At 41.6% G+C, this 22,280-nt stretch overlaps 1 protein-coding gene across 3 annotated transcripts; it reads left to right on the forward strand.

Moving 5' to 3' along the window:
• Positions 1-628: 628 nt before the first annotated feature.
• map3k15 (mitogen-activated protein kinase kinase kinase 15) lies at positions 629-20,429 on the forward strand. 3 transcript variants are annotated; one of them, XM_084033924.1, is made up of 30 exons: positions 629-1,199; positions 3,564-3,703; positions 3,993-4,016; positions 4,103-4,183; positions 4,822-5,015; positions 5,801-5,969; positions 6,055-6,161; positions 6,549-6,719; positions 6,804-6,916; positions 7,210-7,369; positions 8,439-8,589; positions 8,683-8,790; positions 9,183-9,232; positions 9,585-9,680; positions 9,831-9,918; positions 10,001-10,134; positions 10,503-10,630; positions 11,009-11,139; positions 11,781-11,886; positions 13,592-13,749; positions 13,893-14,076; positions 14,628-14,805; positions 15,495-15,669; positions 16,500-16,685; positions 17,183-17,288; positions 17,416-17,656; positions 19,041-19,153; positions 19,230-19,336; positions 19,447-19,523; positions 19,703-20,429. In XM_084033924.1, exons 1-30 carry the CDS (start codon positions 884-886, stop codon positions 19,794-19,796), a joined length of 4,086 nt encoding a protein of 1,361 aa, XP_083890050.1. In that variant the 5' UTR covers positions 629-883; the 3' UTR covers positions 19,797-20,429. The 3 variants fall into 3 exon arrangements, with proteins under 3 accessions (XP_083890050.1, XP_083890051.1, XP_083890052.1); XM_084033925.1 differs by having other exon boundaries at positions 4,106-4,183; XM_084033926.1 differs by lacking the exon at positions 4,103-4,183.
• Positions 20,430-22,280: the final 1,851 nt, after the last annotated feature.

The raw sequence follows: 22,280 nt of genomic DNA on the forward strand, positions 1-22,280 counted from the left end.
TCACCAAGGTAACTGGTGACCCTGACAGTAAGTTTTCAGCATTTGAACTACAGAGCTACTGTTGTTGTCCAGTCCAGTCCATTTACTTATAAAATATCAGGATATACCGGTATATATAAAGCTTTAATACCATCGGAATAGACCTCCAGGGAAGGTTCAGTGGCACCGATACTTGTGGGAACACATGGACCTTGTGTCCCCTCCCTCAGAGTGTGATATATTGGACTCTGGCTGTCAGGACTGTCCGGTATTTACGCGTGCCACCGGTGCGTAACGGATCCAGTCTCAAGCACTTGGGTTGTCATTTTCTGCTGGAAAACAATGAAACACATGACCAACAACAATAAATACCTCACGAGGACCAACTTAAAGCACACGAGCCCTGTGCTGATTGGGATGAATGTGAGACTTGGCTGCAGTGAGGCGACCAGAGTGACACGTTTTGGACTACCGGTATATTTAGACAACCGGAGAGACGCGATAACATTTCATACTGGACAGAACGGTATCCACCACAGCAAGATCCAGAAGACTATACACCTCTCTCTCTCTCTCTCTCTCTCTCTCTCTCTCTCTCTCTCTCTCTCTCTCTCTCTCTCTCTCTCTCTCCACGTGTCCATTTCTCTCCCTGGCGGATCTAGTCGGATCCAGTCTGGGTGAAGCGGACTTCTTGGTGCGAGATAATCGGCAGATGATTGGAGTTAATGAGGCGGAGATGCGGGAGGACAAACTCAGACGCGCTCCTCTGCAGCGGCGACAGGTGCGCGACAAGTGAGCGCGAGGAGGACGAGACGGAGGAGACGGAGAGAATAAAGGAAGTAACGGGAGGGCGAGGCGAAGAGCAGAGGGGTGATAAAGCAGAAATACTTCCGAGGTCCTCGCTATGGATACGGGGCAGAGCGCGCAGGTCGCCGACATGGGAGGAGAGCACTCCGCCGGGGTGTGCGCCGTGGAGCGAGACCGGGACCGAGAGAGGCTCGAGGTGGCCAGCCCGTGTCCGCCGGCTAAGCAACGCTCCCTGCGGGTGGTGTACGTCCTGAACGACGGGCTGAAGTCGGTGATGGCCAGCAGCCCGGAGTCCGGAGCGCTGCAGTGTCTGCAGAGAGCCTGCGACTCGGAGAGCGCGCTGCTCACCACCGTCACCTTCGGACGGCTGGACTTTGGTGAAACATCCGTGCTGGACAGTTTCTACGATGCAGGTGTGTGTTCATTTATTGATGAATTACTAGTTGATTTTAAAAAAGCAGTAGATTAATTATGTTTTTCAAGTTACGCAAAAGTGTTTTTGCATGTTGAAAAAGTCACCGAAACGCTGTTGAAACAACGGATATATATTAACTGTGTGCAACCTAAACGTTTTTTTTACCAGTAAGTCACCAAGGTGCTTGGAATATACACATTGTAACATGTGCAGTAAGTCTATGATTTCTACATCTTTCACTATTCTACCTTCTAGCGTATTAGACAGAATGTCATTTAATTAATTTGTGGGGTGTTTGAGTGACAATTGACAATGAACCTTCTTGATAGAAAGAGTTACAGTGTGGTGGAGAAGATTTGATGATTGAAGTGTTTGATTGACCTTTTCATACACTGTCATTGGGTTGGAAGGGCAGATACTACATAAGATAAAGAAGTCATTGTTAAAGTAACAACGAAAGGCACATCATCTGACTGCAGGCTCCATTAGGAGTTGACAAAGTCTCGGGCTCGTGTCAGGGTGCGGGGTCCTTGCTGTTCTGCCTGGAACATTTACGCCAAACGAAGGGCTCAGTGGTCCTTTGAGCAATATACAACATACAGCACACTCCAACCACAAAGCAGTTAAAATCCAAGACAACGTACCGCACATCACCATTTACCCTTTTTAAACTGTTTGATATTCACCTTTACTCGGCTTCACGTGATAATTAGATTACTCAATCATATTCAAATAAAGGTATAAAAGCCTCCTGCTTCATTAAACATAATTTGATTGTGTAGGGAGCAGACAGCATTGTTGTACATAGTAGTTGTTTAGGCTGCTAAAATCTCTGCAAAAATATTTTCAAAAACATGCAACAATTCACTTTGTAGAAGAACAACCTCAAAAGGCAGATTTGTTTGAGGGGAAAACAGGAGGTTTTAATTTTACCACTTGAAAAGTTAAATACCCATAAGTAATGGTCTACATCGAACTATATTGCAAAGTTGAATACATTTTCAAATTTGTCTTTGTTTGTTGTAGAATTTGATTAATCAATGTTAACATTAATTAATGAGGCATAGGCCTAATACATGGTTGGCTACATTTTGACAGATTGATGGCTTGATTGGAGTAACGTGATTGGATGTATTAGTATTATCTGCTCTGCGGTAGGAGTGTTGGAGCTCCAATTCATTGCAACCTAGTCAGCACAATTAGGAATAGACTATGTAGACTCGACTTCCATTATTGATTGACCTTGTTGAATGTATTAAGTTTTGATGTAAGACCCTCAATACTTGATCTGACCGGATCTTGAACAGTGAATGGCTGTGACAACTGTTTATCATCAACGTCCAGAATCCACCATGATAGCCTCTGGAAAATCGTCCAACAGTTCTACCATGACAGAAAAACAGTACCAGCTTTGTTGTAGGATCTGGAGTCTGCCAAGGATGCATGATGTCAACCTCACCCTTGTCTGGGTCTTGATGTCAACAAAAGAAGAAGAAAGGAATTCAATAGGCACCCTATTACATCATTGAAGACTCTTAACTTCATGGATGATCTAGGCCTCCTCTCATATGTGCATAAGCATTTACAGGAAGAGAAAAACTCAATCCAGTCCTATGCACAACAAGTAGAACTGATGACCAATGAGAGTACAACCATGTTCATCAACATCAACAATAGAGGTCTTGGCTAGAAATTTGACACAATGAGGGTGTATGCCAAGATATTGAAAACCGGATCAGTAGAGCACAACCTTAATTGCACTCTTAAATCCACAAACATCATGCCTATGTAGGATCTTGCATATAATCTGGCCAAATGACGATCTACAAAATCCTTCAGCAAGATGAGAAACACTCCATACTCAAGAGTGGACCTGGATTGGCCATGTAGTCAGAATGAACATCAGAGCAAATCCCAAGAGTCACATTACACTGGACTGCAGGAGGCAAAAGAAGGAAAGGGAGGCCCAAAATAACATGGCGCGTGATGGTAGAGAACAAACTCCAACATCACCAACAGACCTAGGGCAACTTAGAGAAACTGTCCAAAGATAGAAGGGGGTAGAGGGACTATGTTGCTGCCCTATGTGCCAGTCGGTGCAATGGGGATGAGTGAGTTAGTGACTACTGGTACTTTTACTTAATCTGAGAACTTCTTCTACGACTGATATCTAAAACTGAAAAGAAAACTCCTGACTTACTGGGACCGAGTACTTCTTTCACCACCGATGCTTACTGCTAAAAACATTCCCGCTTTTGATATGGTCAGAGGTCATGGGTCAGCTATTAAAGCTTGTAGTTCTTCAGAGTGTCTCAGGGCGCACTCCTCACGGTAGTCGACTGTCTCTTCTCCCTCCTTCCAGACATTGCGGTTGTGGACATGAGCGATGTGTTTCGGCAGCCCTCCTTGTTTTACCATCTGGGCGTGCGGGAGAGCTTTGACATGGCCAACAACGTCATCCTGTACCACGACACTGACCCTGACACTGCCCTGTCACTGAAGGTACTCCCACACATCACATTACATTTCCTTTAGCTGACACGTACACCTCTTTGAATATCCTGCCGGTGCATTTAGAGGTCAGGGATGCCATTCCTTGGCAACTCCTTAGAACAAAGTGATCCACTGTGTTATTTACAGACTACTGTGTGTGTGTGTGGGTGTATGTGTATCAGTCAGTGCGTGTGCTGCCAGAGGGAAGGAGGCCATACAACTCAATTCAAGAATACACACTTTATAGCTCTGCTGTCCAGTCTTTTAATCTGTTCTCATATCTTGTATCTCCTTACAGGACATGGTGGCACAGAAAAACACAGTAAGTTTACATGTGTGCACACACTCATTTAAGTACCGGCTTTTTAACGTAATGTGTTGTATGTTTGTGTGTGTGTGTGTGTGGAGAAGACCACTCGTCTTCCAGTGTTAGGTTTTCCCTGGGTTCAGTTGCCTCCAGAATACAGAGGCTCTGGAATGCGTAATAAAGTAGGTACCGTGCTGCACCAAGGCATCACAGGCTAATAATAATACGAGCTAAAAAACACTGACCTCGCCGTGGGATGTTGTGTGAATAACAAATGAAATGGCCTAACAACAGCGTGTAACTCACGCAACCAATGGAGGATCATTGTCCCTTTATTACATCAGCTCAACGTGAAGGATGTTGTTGATATCTTTTAAAAACAATCTAACCTGAATACAGACCTGGGAAATAAATGAGAACAGATTGTGCCACATTGCTGTTGTGCAATGATCTCAGTGCGACTATCAGTTAAATCCCAGCACAACCCAGCAGTTGCTCAGCCATGTTGTAGCATTTCGTGCTTAGAGAGAGAAAGAGATGCAAAAACAAAGGAGAAGGAAAAACGACAAACCAAAATAACACGCATGGAGTTTTTTTTGTGCATTAGTTCTGGCTGTTCCGGATATTTAACTGCTATTCGTTCGAGCCTCATGACTCGAGCTAACCTTTTCTGATATCCTCATGATGCTACCAAACAATTGTAGTGTACTGTTCCTCTGCCCGTACTCAACTTTCTCATTAATCACTCTATAATCCCCAAATCTCTCCACCTCTTACTCTTTCCGGACTCACTTTTTTTCATTTTATTTTCTTCTTCCAGGCCTCCAGCGGTAATTACTACTTCATCCCTTACATAGTGACTCCGAACCACGAGTACATGTGCTGTGAGAGCGATGCCCAGCGCAGGGCCAGTGAGTACATGCAGCCCAGCTGGGACAACCTGCTGGGGCCGCTCTGTGACCCCCTGACCGACCGCTTCACCAGCCTGCTGAAGGACATCCACGTCACATCCTCGTGAGACACATTTAAAACATTGACGGATTTATTTTGTAGCATGAACATCCGATTGAAGATTAAAATATAACTGCAGGGTGCACCAAGTTAAATTGAATTGGGGAATGGGAAATTAGTAGTAAATATGACGTAGAAGCCCTTTTTTCCTGGCAGGATATAACATTAATTCCCAATGATATAATGAATTAAATGTATGCAACCTGGACTTGGATGGCAGAACATGAATGGAAGTAATTAAAAATGAATTAGCAATTAAAGTACAATTTTTTTCTAAAATCGACACATGCCCATTATGAGACAATTAACTGTATGAAACGTAACTTCACAATAACTCCAAAACACTTTGGGACACGAACTTCGGTCTCGTGGTTGAAAGTCCTGTGTTTGTTTGACCCATCTATCTCCCCTCCCACCAACCATAAGCCCCTCACTGTTAATATACGCAACTAGCACTGATTGTTGTATATTCATGTGGGTGAATTTAATTTGTGTGTTCCTATTTGACTTTCCATTGGCAATGTTTCCATGGTGCCCATTACTAATTACACAGATGCCCTGTTGGATGCCCTGGATTTCTTTTCTTCTGTGTTTTTTTCTTTTCACCTTGTATTAAACATTTTCTGACCTGACTCCAAGAGGACGTGTTGGGATACTGAATAAACATTTTTTTAATGCATGCAAAAAACTAGGATAGGTTTGGTGAAAACGAATATTTAGGATGAAGAATTCTAATGAAAGAGAACAACTGTGTCCTGTCTGTCTCCTTTACTGTCTGTCTTCTGCAGCGCTTCCTTTAAGGACACCCTGCTGAATGACATCAGGAGAGCCAGAGAGAAGTACCAGGGAGAGGAGCTGGCCAAGGAGCTTTCCCGCATCAAACTCCGAATCGATAACACGGAAGTTCTCACCCAGGACATCGTCATGAACCTGCTGTTTTCTTACAGAGACATACAGGTACAAGAACGTTATTTTGGGGAAAACAAATATGTGCATTGTTTGAAAGTGAAAGACAGGAAATAATTTCCCCTCATCTGATCAGGACTACGATGCCATGGTGAAGCTTGTGCAGACTCTGGAGATGCTGCCGACTTGTGATCTGGCCACGCAGCCCATGATCCAGTTCCACTACGCCTTCGCCCTCAACAGGTAGACAGAAGCTGGATTCAAACTCAGGCCTCGAGAAGAATCCACGTTGGTCGCGTGTGCTACAGGGAGGGCAGCTAGCCCTTTGCTAAAGTTTCGCTAAATCTAGTGTTATTTTTTCCAAGCTGTTACTTTATTTGGAAAAAATATACATTTTGATTAACTTTATTATTCCATATAACTAAATCAGGTGTGGCTAAATCAAGTTATGAAAAACAAAAAACAGGCTAACATTTAACTCCAGCTAACGGTAACTATCTAGCAGAATAGCTGTATTTTTGTCTTTTGACTCTGAGTTTGTTGTTAAGCTATCTTTAAATCACATATGATGTTTTTGTATTGAATTGTGGGTTTCATTTTGCATTAATTCATACATCTGTTTGTGTGCAGGAGGAACAGTCCCGGTGACAGGGAGCAGGCGCTCACAGTGATGCTGCAGGTGTTGCAGTCGTGTGAACATCCAGCGCCGGACATGTTCTGCCTCTGTGGACGGATATACAAGGACATCTTCTTGGACTCAGACTGTAAAGACACCATAAACAGGGACAAAGCTATACAGTGGTGAGAACACATGCTTTTTTATGCACGCTGTAAATGCCGAGAATCCCTTCCACATGCTATTTTCAAAAATATGAATATGTTCAGGTACAGAAAGGGTTTTGAGCTGCAGCCAACTCTCTACTCTGGTATCAACCTGGCTGTCCTCCTCATAGTTGCTGGCCAACAGTTTGAGAGCTCCATTGAACTGAGGAAAATCGGTAAGTCAAGTTAGAACCACCGAATACGAATATTTTCAAATGTGTGAGTTGCTGTGCCAAACTTAGTTCACTTTAAGCGTAGGTCTATATTAACGCTGGTGAAACTGTATCTTTTGGGTTCAGTAGAGATATTAAAGATATGTGTGAATAAAACTGATACAGTAAATGCACACTAAGTAAATGTACAAAATATGCTAGCTAGCTAGGCTACTAAATTTGCTGTTTAAATTAAGCTCAATTGTTGTTTGGTTAGCGGAGATAATTTTTTCACACGTATAATCTGATGTGTTTAGGTGTGAGGCTGAACAGTCTGTTGGGCCGCAAAGGTTCCCTGGAGAAAATGAATAACTACTGGGACGTGGGCCAGTTCTTCACCGTTAGCATGCTAGCTAACGACATCCCGAAGGCTACTCAGGCTGCCGAAAAGCTCTTCAAACTCAAGCCGCCTGTCTGGTAAAGATATTCACACAACAACGTTTATGTTGTATGTAGCACTGTAACGGTACAGTATTAGTAGTTTTATATTAACAGTAAAATTGATGCCCAAAAAGCCAAACAAGCTTAAAGTCTAAAAAAGGCCAAAAAGCCAGAAGCCCCAATCTTTTGTCTTCCTAGTTTGTTATATCTCCTTCCTCATTCACATTTTCATCTTAAGGCCATATAAGGTTTACAGACATAAAATATGCTATTGGATAACAGCTTCTTTACATTCATGACACTTCTGTTCTTTTGGATTACATTGAATTTGGGACCCTCCTCCGAGGGCCCCATCTGGCCAAAAATGATGGCCTCTCATTTCCTGTTGTTGGAACATGACCTACAATCTGTTTCCTGCACCATATTTGACGATGACCAGGTGTGTGTTGGTTGAACAAAACGTCTCGAACAGAGCTTCCTATTCATGAATGTGTAAAAGCACAGATGGTCAATCAATATAAATCACACACAAGTCTACAATATTTAATGCACAGAAACCTTTAGGAAATCAAAAATAGTAATTAAAGATTATGTCCAAGTTTAAGTTACTCTTCACTCAATACAAAGGAAAATAATTAGAATAACAGTTGAATACATGATGGCATATACAACTGTTAACTTTAAGATCTCACATGTTTTGGACTTTTTGGAAAACTGACTTTTGTGTAGCTATCAGCCAGTTGCTGATACCAAAGCGTATATGAGTGAGGACGAGAAAGCCACCGAATGCTGTTGTTAAGCAGGATGCTATATATAAGTGTCTGTCAGGTGTAAATACCACAGGGTGCTGTTGGGCCTCTCGCTTCCTGACTCTGAAAGTATAAAAGTACACCACAGTGTCGCAATGTTTCCAAGAATTTGTAAATATTTTTGTTAAATTAACCAAATAATATGTTTGCTTGATCCAATTAAATTTGATGAACTTAACAGATAAATATATTGAATGTTCCTTGACCTTTGTTGCTGGTCCATTTATTATTTTGCTCCTTTAAACCCATTCATACATTATTTACCAGTGATTTGTTTTATGCGTATTCTCTTCCAGGTATTTACGGTCGGTGGTACAAAACTTGCAGCTGATCCAGAGGTTTAAGAAGCAGACGGTGGAACATTCTCCTCAGCGGGAGAGACTCAATTTCTGGATGGACATCATTGTTGAGGCCACGCAGGGCACCACCAATCGGCTGCGGTTTCCGGTACAAACACACATACCCAAAAACGCTCCATCAGATATTCAGAGACTCATGTAAACATGTCTGTCAATCTTTCTTTTTCTCTTTGTGTTGCAGGTGTTGATTCTAGAGCCAACTAAGATTTACCAGCCCTCCTATGTGTCCATTAACAACGAGGCCGAAGAGAAGAACGTCTCCATCTGGCATGTTTCTCCTCCCGAAACGGTAAGAACAATATGTCCATCTTCCTCTTTATGGCAGCATTTTATTGCATTGCACCATTGACTGTATGTTTACATCCAGCCGTCCATGTACATTTTCAATATGCTTTTTCTTCTTGGTTTGAATTGACTGGAGAATTAGCGCCACCAGCTGAATGGAAACCTGCGTTTATTAACATTTTCTTTTGTTGATTTTCTGGTAATTCAGTGAAAATTTGCACTCCCTTTTGGATTGAAACCTGGCTACTCTTATCAAGAAGGAACATCTCACATGTGCTATCTCTCTTCCAAATCTATTTTTAAGATTGCACATTAAATGAGTTGTGGTTGAATATGTGCCCATTCTGTGCAAATTTGAACAATGAAAATTGAAAACATAATTCACTTTCATTACAGAAAGGGATCCATGAGTGGAACTTCAATGCAATGTCCATCAAAGGCATTAGGTATGAATGTTAAGTTGGAGGTGAATAAAATGTTCCAAAACTGATTGGCATAATGGACATTATACAGATATAACAAAACAATGTTTCAATTGGTTTATCACTATGAGAGGACAGAATTATTTTACTCATAAGTTTTTGTTGAAAAGTCCCACATGTTTATATTAAACATGTTATGTGCAAGACTGGATTCACTGCTTTGCTGCATTTCAAAATAACTGATCTCATGATCAAAATTTTAGCCAAAACACTGTGAAAATATATTGTTTTAATGGATGTTTTAAGAGTAGATTGTATCTTTTTTCTATAATCGTGTCAAATAAGCTTGTATCTACTCTTACTCTCCTGTCTGCAGCATCAGTAAGTTTGATGAGCGGTGCTGCTTCCTCTATGTCCACGATAACTCCGATGATTTCCAGATCTACTTTTCCACTGAGGAACAGTGCGGTCGGTGAGGACACACACCTCTAGATGTGTCTGTGTAGGTGTGTTGTTTGTCTGCGTTTGTGTTCGTACAGTACGTAGGCTATGTGCGATTGAATTGCAACATCACCCGATGGCCATGAATTGGAAATGACGATGAATGTTGTGATGGTTTCAGGTTCTGCTCCATGGTGAAAGAAATGATATCAGATGGTACGGGCAACTCTGTGGAGCTGGAGGGAGAAGGAGACGGAGATACACTGGAGGTAATAAATATAGCCATTATTTTACAGTAAATACATATAGCTCTAGTTTATGATTATGATTAAGGATATGTGTGTGTTACAGTATGAGTATGACACCAATGAGACAGAGGACAGGGTGGTGTTGGGGCGGGGCACCTATGGAGTGGTGTACGCTGGGAGGGACCTCAGCAACCAGGTCCGAATCGCCATCAAAGAGATCCCTGAGAGAGACAGCAGGTAGGTGTGTTTGTGTAGAAAGATTAGTTTACCATGTTGGACATTCAAAAACATGTAGAAATTGTTTTTAAAATGTTGTTTTATTGTCACAGAGTTGATAATTGACCCTTCCTGAGTCTTACCCCCCTTAGTTACTGTTGCTAGGGTGACAAGGCGCAAGGTAGGCAATATATCTTTAAGACGTCATGTGTTACGTATTCACAATGACAACATTTAATCAGGTAACTTTTCATCTATGTATACGTCAGGATATATGTCATGTATATCCAAATAAATAACACCAAATGTAACTTTGGGGCGGGACATAGCCTTACAGACAAAGGGGAAACATGTCTTTGGTTCTGTTTCTCTCTCCCTGTGTGAATTAGGTACTCCCAGCCCCTTCATGAAGAGATTGCCCTACACAAGTACCTGAAGCACAGGAACATAGTTCAGTATTTGGGCTCCGTTTCAGAGAACGGGTACATCAAGATCTTCATGGAACAAGTCCCTGGAGGTGTGTTTGTACGAGAGAGAAAGGATAAAACAATTACACATTTTGTTAATAGAACCTTAGAAACTCTACTGCTACAATGCACTATATTGTACTAAATGTTAGCCTGGTTTTTGGACGCAAACTATTTATGTAGTTGTTCCCAAATAGAGGGACAGAAAATTGCTCAAAAACACAAAAAATAAAATACTATTTGTACTTTGTACTTTAATGATAATTTTGTTCTGTGCAAGGCGGTTATTCTTGATTCAGGATGGACAAATTGTCTATTTCAGAGATCGACGCTTGTGACCTCTCGGTTACTGGGCGGTCTCTCTAACTGCTTGGTCATCTTCCCATTTCATGATAGGTTTTGGACACTCCTTCTCTTCCTTTCTCCAGGAAGCCTGTCTGCGTTGCTGCGGTCCAAATGGGGCCCGCTGAAGGAGGCGACTATAATCTTTTACACCAGACAGATTCTGGAGGGGCTCCGATACCTGCACGAGAACCAGATCGTCCACCGAGATATCAAGGTCAAAGGCAGCGCGTCCAACCTTCGACCTTCGTACAACTCAAGTCTGTGGTTCCACCAAGTGTGACATCCAGGGTGCCATTTGCTGGGGGAGATCTGGTCTATACGTCCCTGTCTCTGCTGAATTATTTTTATCCTCGGTGATGACTAAATTTACCCCCTCCTCATAGTGATTAATGTGACTGCATCAAGGTGCATACAACAATAAAATCACAAATGGTCTTCCACTGTCAGCCCTTGTGCTCGTGTTACCATAGATTACTGAACAGCTGTTCATCTCAGATTAATAAATTATATTAATTTAATTAACCTTCTGTCGCAAAAGGACAAAGCAAGAAAGTGAAAATATTGAGCTACTTGATTCATTAAATTCATTACTATTTTCTGTAAATACAGGTAAATTCAAGCTCCAAAATTGTTTTTGTTAGAGTTAGCAATTATTCCTTAAATGTCACTTTAACAGCTGCAAGAAGATATCCTACCTTCATAGTCTCTATAGGCCCACTGTGGTTCGCCATTATTTTCATGAATAAAAACATTTTTAAAACATTTCCCCCCCTGATTTTTTTCACAAATCGCACCCTGGTAACAGCACTGGTGTGGTGGTGGTTTGATAGTAAACAGCTGCTGTTTCTCCATTAGGGTGATAATGTGTTGGTGAACACCTACAGTGGTGTCTTGAAGATCTCAGACTTTGGTACCTCTAAGCGGTTGGCAGGAGTCAACCCCTGCACAGAGACATTCACCGGTAACTTCTTCTTCCTCTACAAAACCTTTTGTTGTATCCCTAACATCACACAAACATACATTTACTTTAATTTGAAACTAGCATGTCTCCAAAATGTATTACATATAGGAATACAACAAAATGACCAATTATTTTGTTGATTACTCACCCCATGTTACTGTTCGAGAAAAACTTTATTTTTCATGCATGCCTCCAAGAGAAACAAAAAACTATGACCTTGATGAATTGAAGTAAATGGGGACCATGTTAAACAACTGCAGAAATGAATCAAAATAACAGTTTACAAACTCTCACACAACTTAACTGCAATAAAATAAAGTCTCATGCTCAGAACTCCTCAAACACATGCATCTTTGCAAAAAACGTTCTATTTGAAACACGTCTGCATGTACAGTCTCATGTTTTCTCAAGCTTGACAAACACAGTTTGAAAAACAGTGTTTTCTTCAAGAATTAAAAGTAACACAGAGCAAGTAACTAATATACAAATGGTCATTTTGTGGTTCGTAGTATTCCTTTAAATTAACGTTGATGTTAAAAAATGAAAGTGCTTTATTGTTCATGTTTTCAACAATGGCAGTGAAATTCTTTGCTCTCAGGTTCCCTCCAGCAATGCTCATATAATATGTATAAAACGAAAATGAAAAGTAAAAATGGGAATCTAAGACATAAAATGAAATTTAAAAAAATGTGCAGAAGTTTAAACATAGATAGACAATATAAAATATACATAAAATAGAATAAAAAGAAATATTCTATAGTAGTGATTAGGTACAAATAAATAAAGATAATGTGTAGACATAAGGTGTGATCATCCAATAAATCTGTTTTTAATTCAAATCAACATTGAAATCTACACATAATTTAACAAAAGATGCTATTAACTAAAATATCACTAACATAACACATTATACTATCAAATATATATTTGTGTAATACAAAGTAATAATAGTAGTAATAGAGAGCAAGAAACCGCACACATCAAAGACAGTAATTCAGTCTGGACTGCACAAATGGACTCCTAGAAATGCTCCAGTCTATGAGTATAAATATCAAATGACCCTCAAAATGTCAAGAGCCACTATCAGCCTCTATGGAAACACTCAGACACACGGGCGTGTACAAACATGCGTGCGCACGCGTACGACCATACACATTCATCGGCCATCTGGCCTTCTCGGGCAGCCAGCGAGGTGTGTAAATAGATTAGCTAATCAAGCAGAGGCAGAAGGGTGTTTACCTTTCATTAGCAGGTGTGTGTCTGTGTCCTTATCTAGCTCACCTCTGGCTCTGTCTTTTTATAGCTCTCTCTGTCTCATCAGCATTAAAAGCAGACCCCAAATGCCAAATCTGCCCAGAATTACTGACTGAGCACAAATTACTCAGATAAACAATAAAAACACAAGTAAGAAATTCTACTGAAATTCAACTTTCTTTTCCCACTGGGTACAAGGCAAATTTGTCTGTATGTCAAATGCAAATGGGAAGTACAAGGAGTGTGTGATGCAATGCAATTACATTTGTTCGTTTTTGGAACGAGACCTCCCGTGAGGTTCGTAACAAACGTTTGAATAATATTCACGTATGGAAATCTCATCTTCAGTTTGTGAGCTGACTTGTTGACACTGGCTCTAAAGAACTTTGTTGCCTTTCCTTATCTTTGAGAAATAGTTGTTTCAGTTCACCATCTGCCTCTCTGTCTGCAGGCACTCTGCAGTACATGGCTCCAGAAATCATTGACAAGGGCCCTCGAGGGTACGGGGCCCCAGCTGACATCTGGTCCCTAGGATGCACCATTATAGAAATGGCCACTGGGAAACCACCATTTCATGAACTGGGAGAACCACAGGCGGCCATGTTTAAGGTAGGTATTGACTCTGGTACATGTATCTGCCTTCACATGAGGGTTTGTCCATGTTGAATCAAACACAGAGAACATATCTTTTATAGAAGCTGTACATCTTTAGGCCATGATTATTTTGTGTAACTGTAATTTTGTAATTTCAGGTGGGGATGTTTAAGATCCACCCAGAGATCCCTGAGTCCTTGTCTTTGGAGGCCAAGTCGTTCATTTTGCGCTGCTTTGAGCCGGATCCTCACAAGAGAGCCATCACCTCGGACCTCCTCAAAGACACTTTTGTCAGACACAACCCCAAGGGCAAGAAGAGCAAGATTGCCTTCAAACCATCAGGTTAACTCATACGAACATCAATTGACAGGCTCTGAGTAAAATACCCTTAATTCTGTCAGGTTCATTTGAAATAAAATGTATTACTATTATTATTATTATTATTATTATTATTATTATTATTATTATTATTATTATACATGCATATTAAATCTTTATTTGGAGGAGAAACTTGAAAAGTTAGACATAACAAGCAGCATATGAGAGCCTTACTGTGTCGACAACAGTCAAGCTAACATATTATAAAAGAACATGAGGGTAATCAGGAGTAAGGAGAGCTTAGATTGTTCTTCAGAAATTAATTTATTTGCATGACAGTAAAAAACGACTAGCTTCTTGTGTTCTGTAGTAGAGTTTCATCAATCAAACACTAAACATTACAGCTCACAGCAGCAGAGAAGGCAACAGATTTAAACGTTTGACAGCAAGAAGATGATTGGCTTCGTGAGGTCGTGGCAAAATCTGATTGGTTCATAGGAAAAGTGTGACTTGGGCGCGTTGTAGGAAAATTTATCAGGACACAAATACTCGCTAAACTTTTCGTGCTTTTGCAGACTACATCCACAACGTTTCGCTGCCGGTGCAGTTGCAGTGCGAGGCCACCGGGAGCAGCAGCAGTGAACACGGCTCCATGAGTCCAGACTGTGACTCCAAACACGATGTTTTCTTCCAGAAGAAGAAGAGCTCTGGCTCTGAGAATCTGCTCAAACCTCCCAACTCCAACTACTTGAGGTGTGTATGTGGGTTTCAGCTTAGCCGGATTAATTGAACAGGTTTTTCAGGTCTTTTATAGGTGAGGCTCAGATTTCCTAAATATTTTGGAACTTTTTGCTGAATACGCATAAAAACAAGTAGCTTTGCTGGCACAACACTGATGTTATCCTGGCAAATTTAAGGCACCAGAATAGCCTTTTATGTAATCGTGTTTATTCTGAATGCAAAATATATAAAATACTATATCTATTAAAAATTATATAGCCATGTGTTACTGTAGATACAATCCTGCTGGGACAGTACAAACCATGTGAGAAGATGTGAATGAATGTGCATGAATGTGTGTGTGTGTGTGTTTTAGTGGCAGGTGGCCTTACTGGGCCCACAGTGTGCTCCACTGCCTTTTACAACATTGATATAATGAGGTCTGATCATTTTTACGAGCTTCAGCCGGCAGCTGAGCACACACGCACGTCTGTGCACGTGCACAGACACACTTGTGTGCATACGTATGTGCACGACCTGCCCCACTGACTCATGCTGCCTCTGCACTTTCCTGGGCACACATAGTAGCCAGGAGAGGCTTGTATCTGTAAATTAAGTGGACGGTGCATCACGCTGTTGTAAATCAGTTGTGCGCTTTATGTGTTATTTTATATTGCAGTGAGATCACTCCATGTGTGTGTGTGTGTGTACGTGTGTCACAGTGTTCCAGATGAGGGTTCGGTGTCGGAGGACCGCAGTGCCCCTCCCTCGCCTGAGGACAGGGACGGCGGTCTGTTCCTGCTGAAGAAGGACAGCGAGAGACGGGCCATTCTGTTCAAGGTCCTTAATGACGACCAGGCAAAGGTCATCTCCAACCTCAGGGAGAACCACATCCAGGTGTGTTAAACTGTCAAACTGTCACTATATCCTGGCAGTAGTTCATGAGACAGATATTCAGGTTCCTCTGTCCACTTTTAGTACTTCCTATGGTATTTGCAAGTTGTTATTTTACATGTGAGCTCACAACGTAGTCCTCTACATGGAAATGCCTGGATAGTGAGTAGGAAGGGTGAATGAGTGAGTGATTTTCAGACACAATCAGTTTCCACCAATCAGTTTTCAGCTTGCCCTCGTGTCTTCCCACCTGTGTCTCGTTGTCTCATTAGTTTTTGTATTTAAGCAGTGTCTTTCCCTGTGTTTTCATCCGCTGCTTTAGTCCATGTCGCCGGTGTTTTTGTGTGGTCCTCGTTGCAATCTGGTTTAACTTGCATTTCTGTCCCTCAGTTTATTTTTTTTGGTTCCCTGTTAGTTTTGAATCAGCCTTATCATTAAAAGTTGCTTTTGTTTTTCTCTCTTTCACCTGCCTGCCTCCTGCCTGGGTGCTTTGTGCATTCTACAACTGTTAAAGTCACACAAGGCCTTTTTCATTTTTGATGAATGTTGATGACCGGCATCAAATCTTTAATTGCAAAGACTCATAAAGACCAAACCAAAGTCTGGTCTAATTTTGCATGTTTATGAATTATACTTAATGTATCCTTCAAATGAGCACTTTGATGAAAAACTCTCATGCAAGAGGCTGTAAATTTGTAGAATTAGTTTGACCGCAAGTTTATCTTTATGCTTGATGAGTATTTAGCTTAGTAGTTTGATTTCTGATATACAAAGATGTAAACCCGTTCAGTTACATCAAATGTATGTATGTGTGTATGTATGTGCATGTGCAGGGCAGCGAAGAGCTCCAGCTGTCTGTCGATCATATCAAGCAGATCATCTGCATCCTCCGAGACTTCATCCATTCCCCAGAGAGGCGCGTCATGGCGGCCACCATCTCCAAGCTCAAGCTGGACCTGGACTTTGACTCCACCTCCATCAACCAGATACAGCTGGTGCTCTTTGGCTTCCAGGACTCGGTCAGAACACACGCGCACACCGATGTGATTATAGAACAACATTGTTAAACATCCACCTTTTTCACTGTAGCAAGGCAATATGTCATTAAAATAAGAATATGATAGAAACTGTGTTGAATTTTGTTCTGTATTCACAGCAGAAATTATTTCTTTTTCAACACCATGGAATGAATCACTATCAAGTGTAAATGAAACTAAAACTCATCGATACATCAGATTTATCTTGTATCTTTTTTTATATCAATTAAAAAATATTTAAACATAGGACTTCATATGAATCAAAGCCAGGAGGAGGGTTCAATTTTCAGATTTAACTCAAACAATTAATTCTGAACAAAACTTTGACATATTTGATCCACAGTTAGTCTTAAGTGTGAGTCACATAGGATGACATACAGTGAAGCTCGTTTGACTTATCCAGGTATGTCTTATTAGCTCTAATGCATGCAAGTCATATTAGATCTGAATATCTAATATTGTTTTTCTGATGTTCTCAGGTGAACAAAGTCCTGAGGAACCATCACATCAAACCCCACTGGATGTTTGCTATGGATAACATCATCCGCCGAGCTGTGCAGGCTGCAATTACCATCCTCATACCAGGTCAGAAGCCAGGCCCGAGTTTTTACTGCCATCTAGTGGACACATTAATTACCATCTGCCCTTCCTCTGCATGTTGAATATGGTGTTGCAGGAAATGAGTTTAAAGTGCCACACATGCCTTTGACAGAGCTGCAGACCCACTTCGGCCCAGCGTCTGAGTGTGAGGGAGCGGAGAAGGAAGACGAAGTGGACGAAGAGGAAGCAGAGTTTGGTCCTGTTTTAGCGCCGCACGCCGACGACCCCGGGACGACAGCTGAGCCCACCCCCTCGGTGGTCAGCACGATAAACTCCGCCCCCCCACAGGAGCATCAGCGCTCGCATCATCAACTGGGTGCACAGCTGGGGAGACTCAAACAAGAGACCAACAGGTACATGCAAACACACACATTCAGACCGAACATTAGGTCAGAGATGTGTGAAATCATATTAGCTGTCTTATAATAGACACAATCAAAAAGCAATGACACCCAGATTACATGCGGCAAGGGAGTGCCATTCAAAGATTTCAACACAGTACTTTCCCACACACGCGCACACACACGAGAAAACTGCTGCAGGCACGTTGAATAGACGTCACAATAATTAAATTCCACTCAAAGAAAACGTGATAGGAAGTGGAAGAGTTGGAGAAAGTGTGGCCTGTAGCCAAATACAACAACCCGTAGCGTTCAAACACACACCCACACATGCGTGTCATGAGTACAATATCTGAAGGGCTGCGTGTGATAGATTCCTCACGAAACCCCACAGGGGGATGATACAGCAGGGCCATAACGGTAGAACTAAAAGGGTAAAACCTATTTTTAGGTTTTTAAACCTATTTAAGCACTAATATAATATAAAACAATAGATAAAAACAGGGTAAGGTTGTTGCAATAAAGACAGTGATACAGAAAAGGTGATGTTAATGCCCTGCAGAAGAGAAAATCTTTATTTATTCAAATTATTTTAGAAAAGAAAAATCTGTTGTCTTCAGTTTAAGACAACATGAGGCCAATTTAAACATTTCAGAATGTGCCCCGATTTCAAATTTCAAACCTCGGCTTTTTCTTTCTTGCTTTCATGCCTCGCGAAGGACTTTGCTCCTTTGCAACACCACGTGCGTTTCTGTTAATTGTTACTTTGTGTTTGCATACCTCATAGTTTCTATTCTGTGTGTACCCTGAACAGTTCAGTTTTTATTACCCGGTTGCAACAGTTTTGAAGCTTTAACTACTCCCTCATGTGTTAAGTTTAAACACTATTCTAGGCTTAGATCTAGAATCTGTAGCATTTTCCTTTGTAGAAATGTCTTTAACTGACGATGACATGAACATAGTGACTGTGTATTGTACTATAAATAGAATAAAGTTTATTAAAATTCCAGTCTTCTATCTCTCCAAAATCGTCTTGGTTGTCGTGCACACCAAGAGCAAACCCCAATCCTTTTTATAGTCTTCAAGCTCTGATTTGTAACTGATCGGATTAGTTACAGGTGTTGTCACTGGGTGAAGGTAATTCATAAACGAGTGTGGTATTTTTATGGCAGTGTTTAACAAACATAGCAAACAGGCAGGTTGTCGGTGTGTTTAAGAATTTCAAACTTTAGCATCCCTGGTTAATAGATAGTGCTTTCAACAACTGTGCCAGTTTTTGAGTCTTGACAATTGTAGCCAATTATGGCATTAAGTATTCATCTACGCCATCTCTCCCGGCCCACCATGCTCCGAGCCTGTGAGATTTATTGGCTAACAGATGTTGCTGTTGCTGCAGGCTTCTGGATGAGCTGCTGCAAAAGGAGAAGGAGTACCAGCAGGTCCTGAAGGCAACACTGCAGCAGAGAACACACGACCTGGAACTGGTTAGAGTCCGACATCGGCCACCCGGTAAACACGGATCCATTGATTATTCCTCTCTTTGTGCGTCTCTTTTTGTCTCTAACACTCAGTTTCTGCTTTATAGACGTTTCACCTCCCTCCATCTTCCACATCCCGGCAGACCACGAACCAGACCGGCAGCTCACTGATTGGCTGAAAGAGCAGGGGGCAGACGCCGACACCATAGACAAGGTTGGGTATATGTTAGATTTTGAACATCAATCAACTATCTATAAGCAGCACCACAGCACATTATGTTTGGTGTGATTTTTAAACCGTCGGCTGACGTTTTTGTGTTGTAGTTTGTGCTGGAGGAATACACACTGACTGACATTCTCAATGACGTTACCAAAGATGACCTCCACTGTCTACGTCTACGGTATCTACTCATCATATTGTAATGTAGTTAAACAGGAAATTATGACAGGGTGTGAATGAAATTAAATGCAAATAAATGAAGATAGTTATAGGAATAAAGTAGGTGTTCCTCTCTGAAACACTAATTTTGACAGCATCATCGTACATCCATCTATCATGATTAACCCGAGTTCCCTTCAGGGGTGGAGTCCGCTGCCGCATCTGGCGGGCCATCCAGCGGCACCGAGAGAGAGAGAGGCTGAGGGGCGGCGAACACTCGGAAGATGACGCATGACGGGATATAAGGACTACAACTCGGGAGAAACTCTGTTTCCCAGAAAACACGCACACATCTGCACTCCACCAGCCCTGCGTGGCGATCTCTTCTGTCTCTCTGTCTCTCTCTCTCCCACCTCTCTCTCTCCGCAGTGCCATGTTATGTTGTTTGACTATACAACTCCATACAGGGTCAGACTTGACCAGACTAAAGCGGTTTACTGTACACATTTGTACGAGGATTTTAAGGCTACAATGTGTTTGTGCTTGAGGATTTTGAAAGACAAATGCACCCTAGAAAACATGAAAGACAAGTGATCTAGCACTCGGATCTGTTGTTTTTATTTTTTAATATCACAAGAAAAAGGCCTAGTTTCAGGTTGAAATGCAGAAATGTTATAAGTATCGTTGAAAACAACTTTCAGCTAAATGCCTTAAATGTTGCCACAATGAGATAATTTACTGAAACATGCGCACACATCACAACACTGCCTTTACATTTTCACTTTTTATTAAAATTTCCTCGGGATTCTTAATGAAGTAACTCTTCTTTTTTCCTCTCTGTGTACTTTTTATTTAAATGTTTTTTTTATTCCTACTATTATATGTACGTGCTTGCCTGTTTCATTGATTGCTTTAAAACTGCAATAAACCTGGAAATAATGACATTGTTGCCTACTTTATTTCAATGTCAACTCTTTAACTCATCCGATATACACAAAATCTGCCATTTCTTTTCATTTTGGCCTTATAGTACTCTTTAGATCAGCAGCGACCTGCGCAACCGTACTGCATCTGGATCGATCTTGCTTCTGGTGCAAAGCTGTTAACAAAGTCAGCTTCGTAATTCAATTCAAAAAGTGTTAGTGTTAGACTTAAATCAGACTTATTTTTGCAACCAGAGGAGTCTCCCCCTGATGGCCAGTTGAGACAAATTTAAGGCACTTCAGAATTGGCTTTACTTTTCAAAACTGGAAGTTGCCACCTGCCTGAAACCTATTTTCCTGTCATTTCATCTTTAAACTCTTTGTATTTTATTACGTCATCTGACTGACTGCCACTTGTGGCTGTAAGCCTGATTTTGAAATGCTTTAGAGCCAAATAACTCTGATATCTCAATCTGTGACAGATTTCAGATAACTTATTCCAGTACTGGTTTATTATTGATTGAATAGAGACTTGGAGTCTACAGCCACGCTAGCGTCTCTTTGATCTATATTAAGGCACGATGCTTCTTGACAAGGTCCCGCTAACATACAGTGACCAACTGTAACTTGAATGTTAGCCAAACCCTTATTAAAGCTCATTACATCATTAAACTATCATCATCAAGTTGAACAGCAAAGCTATTATTATATTTAAAATGTCTACAAACTAAAAATGTGGTGTCATTTGCATTTCTTTAAAGCTCCACCTGGAAACTTTGCTCAACAATAGGTATTCCAAGGAATGCAGAGATTAAGTGACATCATGGAGCAGGTTCACTTTTTCCAACCCAACAAGTTTACTTCTTCAGTGTTTCTGTTCTGTAGAGGAGAGTTTGGTTTTAAGTTTTATAGTCTGGATTGAATAAAATCTGAGATTTGTTCCTAAATATATTATATGCTGAAAAAGTGATAGACTGTCTGTAGTACATCATACTGGATTGTGTAGTTAGATGGTTTATTACAGTTACAACACTTACTTACCACAGCCTAGAGTGTACTAGATAGCAGTGGTGTACTGGTATCTCGGATACAAGGATGGAGGGCCAGTGAGCCGTCAAAAAAAATCCAATAAGATTTGACTAGGCATCAGGCCCAATCCGTCTCCCTTTGAACTCTATCTATGTGCCCATCATTTCAGTTGTGTCTACTGCATGTGTTTCCAGTGCAATTTATGAGTCATATTCTCCATAGCCAACTGTGAGAAATGACTCATTTCACAATCTGATTTGATTTGGGAGTACCGCTTGGGTAGAGCGCTACGGGCTACAGGTAGTCGGGCTCACCTCCACGCACAGTCTGGGCTCTGGAACCCAACTCCTTGAGAGAGGTTGGACTCTCTTCTACTCTGGAGTTGCCCGCGGTGAAAGGCACCAAGCTGGTGTGGGCTTGCTTATAGCCCCCCAGCTCAGCCGCCATGTGTTGGAGTTTTCCCCAGTGAACGAGAGGGTCGTTACCCTGCGCCTTCGGGTTGGGGAAAGGCCTCTCACTGTTGTTTCGGCCTACGGGCCAAACGGCAGTGCAGAGTACCCGGCCTTCTTGGAGTCCTTGGGAGGGGTACTTGAGAGTGCTCCAACCGGGAACTCCATTGTTTTACTGGGGGACTTCAACGCTCACGTGGGCAATGACAGTGTTACCTGGAGGGGCGTGATTGGGAGGAACGGCCTCCCCGATCAGAACCCGAGTGGGGTTCTGTTATTGGACTTCTGTGCTAGTCACGGTTTGTCCATAACGAACACCATGTTCAAGCATAAGGGTGTCCATCAGTGCACGTGGCACCAGGACACCCTAGGCCGGAG

This window comes from Eutrigla gurnardus (assembly GCF_963514095.1).
Source record: "Eutrigla gurnardus genome assembly, chromosome: 18".
NCBI lineage: Eukaryota > Metazoa > Chordata > Actinopteri > Perciformes > Triglidae > Eutrigla > Eutrigla gurnardus.